General features: G+C 40.2%; 1 protein-coding gene across 2 annotated transcripts; it reads right to left on the bottom strand.

The window, feature by feature from the left end:
- Nucleotides 1–1,461: 1,461 nt before the first annotated feature.
- Nucleotides 1,462–4,322, bottom strand: LOC122407000 (uncharacterized). Of its 2 annotated transcripts, XM_043412924.1 has the most exons (5): nucleotides 4,016–4,322; nucleotides 3,373–3,892; nucleotides 2,223–2,519; nucleotides 1,995–2,127; nucleotides 1,462–1,923 (listed from the first exon to the last, which is right to left on the bottom strand). In XM_043412924.1, exons 2-5 carry the CDS (start codon nucleotides 3,736–3,738, stop codon nucleotides 1,901–1,903), a joined length of 819 nt encoding a protein of 272 aa, XP_043268859.1. In that variant the 5' UTR covers nucleotides 3,739–3,892; nucleotides 4,016–4,322; the 3' UTR covers nucleotides 1,462–1,900. The 2 variants fall into 2 exon arrangements, with proteins under 2 accessions (XP_043268859.1, XP_043268858.1); XM_043412923.1 differs by having other exon boundaries at nucleotides 3,373–4,322.
- Between the last annotated feature and the right edge of the window lie 272 nt (nucleotides 4,323–4,594).

The raw sequence follows: 4,594 nt of genomic DNA, 5'->3' as shown, positions 1-4,594 counted from the left end.
CCTCAGCAGTCCCTGTTCACTCTCTCGCGTTGCACTGTCGCCGGCGCGCGGTTCTTCGTTTCTTTTTCCTCCTCCTTCGTCGCGCGTCTCGTGCTCTCTTGTATACACTCCCCTAAGCCCCAACTTTCCTCTCTCCTTCCCCCCAACATCGCCGCTCTCGACCATGGGTTCTCTTTTGCCTGCTGCGCTTTGCCCCCCTCCATCTACGGCTCTCCTCGCCCATTTCTCCGTACCCTCGAGATCCATCCCTGCATGCGTTCTTCGATTAAGCACCGGCGTGAAATTGAATTGCCGGAAATTTGAGAGTGCACTCGTTTTAAGGCGAATCAGGAGACTTCGATTAATCAGCGATCTCTCCAGCGACTGAGCTCATTGGTTTTTATATACGAATTCTAGACGGAACGTGCGACGTGGGGAAGAAAATCTTTACGATCGAGCAAAATTGTCTTCGTGCGGAATAAATAATTCCAACGAATTTCTTTACAATGGCGATGTGGTCGGACGAATTTTAGCTTTTTTTCACCGTGTTCGTCAAAGTTTTCAAACAAAATTGATGAATTTTGCTTAAAAAATCCTGCGGATCATTGGTCCCGAGCTTACAGCAGTAGTGAGAAAAAACTTGTTGGATTTTTAGCAGAGTTACTTGTTTAAGAATGAAATTTCGATGAATCGTGATTTCATTTATCTCCTACGTTTGTCGAGGGTCAGTTAGGCAGGCTTTCGGTGCGGAGTCACTTGAGAAATCACGGCAAGCTGCTGTTGTAAAATGGAGAACTCGCGGGGCAAGGGGCTGTGCGAACAGGTCGAAATGCTCGAGCCGAAGAAGACGGAGGTGGTGATACGGCGCCGGCATGGGCCTCTTGGGACCCATGAGACGGTCCCTAGCGATGCGAAAGAATGGTAAAAAGGGCGAGTGAGGGGAAGAAAACACATGGAAAAGGAAGGAGATTAAGAGAGAAGCGAATGGGGAACGGAAAAGGGAGAAGAATGAGGTTGGATAAAACAGCGAATGGAAAGGAACGTTCGGTGTGCACTGGGGAGAGGTAAAAGAAGTATGAATCCGTGGTGGGGCTGAGGGGGACAACTCGAAGACTGGGAGAATTTTCGGCCTGCGGGAATGTCGGGGGCCTGCGCAACCGAAGGAGCGAAGGGATAGGTTGGGACTCGCTTTGTAGGGCGCCCTCCACGCTCAAACCCGAACAAGCCTCTTTTTTCTTTCTTTCTTTCTCTCTTTCCTCCTTTCTTTTCGTCGCTCTTTCTCTATCTTTCCGTCCTGCTCTCGGCGGGATTTTTTGTGTTGCTCCGCATCGAGTTCCAGGGCCCCGAAGGCTCCGGCGTCCCTTCTGGGCCTTCTCGGCAACTCCCTCTTCCCTCCCTCTTCGTATTCTACAAAAGGAAATATCCGACGAGTGCGTCTACCGAACACTGCAAAAACAAGCGTGTTGTTAGGTGTGTTGAAACAACGCACAACACATCTCGCAGGTGTGTTGTTTTAACTAATCGTGTTGCAACAACACACAATACATCTCGCAGGTGTGTTGTTTTAACGAATCGTGTTGAAGCAACACGTAACGCCGTAAAATTTCGAACAACACGGCAATTTCCGTTTTGTAATTTATATAATACTGATAATGTGTGTTGTTTCAACACGGATGATTTCAGCACGGTTTTGGGAAGTTACTCATACTTATATGTACAACACATTTTAGAAAGTAAAATAAAATGGCAAATATCTTGTCGTCAATGTCGACCTAAACGAAATTGCCGTTTTATGATATCCAGTATATTTGTGTAAATATTTTTATCCATTTCTTCCGTAAATTCACAGACTCTTTGAGCAATAGACGTACGTGCGGTGTGTCACCGGAATTCATATTTCTTTCGAGCTCTTTTAACGCATCTACTCCATGTACATCAGGACGCCTGCGAAAAATAAAAATGTAACAAGAGATCCCCTAATATTTATGGAAATTAATATAGAAATTCAAACGTACTCTTTATGAATCGTAAAACAGTTGGAATATTTTGACCGATTTTCAATTTGTCTTCGCCAAATTTCATTACAGATCGTTCTGAATTAGCACGTCGATTCCGCACATTTGTACTTGACTGATGTCGTACAATCCCCTGCAATAATAAAAGAAAACTCAATAAAGAAAAATTTAGCACATGACGGCTTTGACAATTGTAGTAACTGGAAATGTAAAGAAATGAAAACTTACACATCCATGGTCTCCGCCGCTGAGCTCTGGATAAGCACTAACAATGGCTTTTGCGTAGTTGAAATAATCATTTTTACTCAGCATGCCATTAGTGCGATGCAAAAGATCAGTTGCCCAAAAATACGTTAATGACTTTTGAGCAAGTAACATTCCTCCGTTGTTCACTTTTTGAACCAACTCCGGGGTCAGTTCTGGCAATGATGTTGGCGTTCCAACGAAGCTTGAAATTATGCTTCTTTTTTCAGTGAAGTCATTTGTTTTCAGTTTTTTAAATTGACTGTTGATTGATTGGTTTTCCTGAAATTCCAAAAAATAAGCTCAACAGTTTTATTTCTCAAAGCATAAAGCAAATCTTATGACCGTTCGACCTAATAAAAATCTCAGGAGTTCAAAACTTTCTTTACAATAAAAGAAATTTCATGTAAGCTTTCATCTTTGAGTACACTGAGTTCATTGGTTACAATAGAATATTCATAATTTTCTTAATGATTTTTTCTTGTCAGCGGTAAAAGTCTGGATCAAATTCCTTTCTCTGCAAAAAAATTTGGATCAAATTTCTTTTCTCGCAACAATTTTGATGAACTTTCTTTCTAAGTAATGAAAGTTTTGATCAAATTTGTGTACCGCAACAGTATTCATAAGATTTTTTTTCTTGCAGCGGTGAAAGTTATGGTTGAATTTTTTGTACAGCAGTAAAGTTTTGAAAACATTCGCTTTATAGCAATCAAAATTTTGATAACGTATTGATATTTTATTAAAATTTTGATCACTTTAAAAAGAATGTTTTCAAAACTCTACTGCTATACAAAAAATTGAACCATAACTTTTACCGCTGCAAGAAAAAAAATTTTATAAATACTGCTGCGGTAAACAAATTTGACCAAAACTTTTCTTGTTTACAAAGAAAGTTCATCAAAACTGCTGTCAGAAAAAAATTTTGATGCAAATTTTCTTGCGGAGAAAGAAATTTAATCTGAACTTTGATCACTGGCTTAAGAAACACTTATTAAAACTCATTGACGCAAAGAGATTTATGAAAAATCTTATCGCTACCAATGAATTAAATGTGTTATAAATTCTTTATCCTATTGTAAATCGTTTAGATTCATTATTCTACATTTTATATAATAAAACATCGAGATAATCTTACCTTTTCTTTCTCCTCCACACATTCACTTATTTTTTCTTGGGTTTCAATGAGAGAGCCGTCTTGATCGATAGCGTAGATCGTTGAACACGATAGAAGACTTTCGCCTAACGGAACAATGCAGGTTATTTCCAATTCATCGATTATTTCTTCCTCTGCTTCGATGTCACATAAAATGTTTTGATTTTGAATCAGCTTCTGTAACACGATGGCTTGATTTTCGATTTTCTTTTTCAGAAGCAAGTCGTTTTCACAAGCTTCGCGGATTTTTTGGGTGACACATTCGGAATCACTCATTTTTTCGTTCACTTTGCAAAATTTAATTTTTTTGCATCGCTCTTCGTTTTTGCAATAAATCGTTTTTTCCATTTTTATGCTCGCTGAGTGGCACAAATAATAAGTGAATTAAACGTATGCGTCTTTTCGCCGACCGAATCGAACCGAATAATCACGAAAACGAGAAGCAAGTTTTCATCACATGGCCGTATGGTCTTAACGCTATAGGAGCGCAGACTCGAGCCAACTACAAACAAAAAGAAAAAGAAGAAAGAGTCTGGCTGGACAAAGGACGAAGACGAGGTTAGCTCACACTTACAAACGTAAACAATGTTTGCGTTTCGTATAACGGACTTTTTGACAACATTACCTCATGAGCGAATTAGTGTAGTGGGTAGCGTGCGTCCGTTAAGTTAGAGCGTGTTAGGTAGGTAGGTCGATCGAATCCCCCCTCGATGTATACGAATTTTTCTCAGAAATAATTCGTTTCCAAATCTTCGAACTTTGATATCCGAGGTTCACGAACGAGACGCATCCAGTAGTAATTCTCGGTAAAAAAAAAATATTTTGTTGTATTTTTCGCCATTCTTGCGAGTGAATTTACTCGCAAGCCAACAACGCATTTCAAGTGTGCGGATATGCACAACAGCAACACGCCATGATATGTGTCGAATCGGGCGACAAAGAGGAAAATGCCTAAAACGTGTTGTAACAACACGGAAAGCCGTTTTTTTACAACACGGGAAACCGTTTTTTAACAACACGGAAAGGCGTTTTTATAAAACACGATTAATATGTGTTGTTTTCATGAACAACACGGCAAAAAGCGTGTCGAAAATGGCGACAACATAAACACGCTGGAAACGTGTTAAAACAACACGCTTGTTTTTGCAGTGAAGGGCGTAACTCCGCCGTATTTCAAAGTCGCTTCCCCGTCTTATCACGCCCT

This window comes from Venturia canescens, chromosome 2, assembly GCF_019457755.1.
Source record: "Venturia canescens isolate UGA chromosome 2, ASM1945775v1, whole genome shotgun sequence".
NCBI lineage: Eukaryota > Metazoa > Arthropoda > Insecta > Hymenoptera > Ichneumonidae > Venturia > Venturia canescens.
The sequence above is the reverse complement of the archived record's forward strand: the minus strand, read 5'-3'. Positions and strand labels throughout refer to the sequence as shown.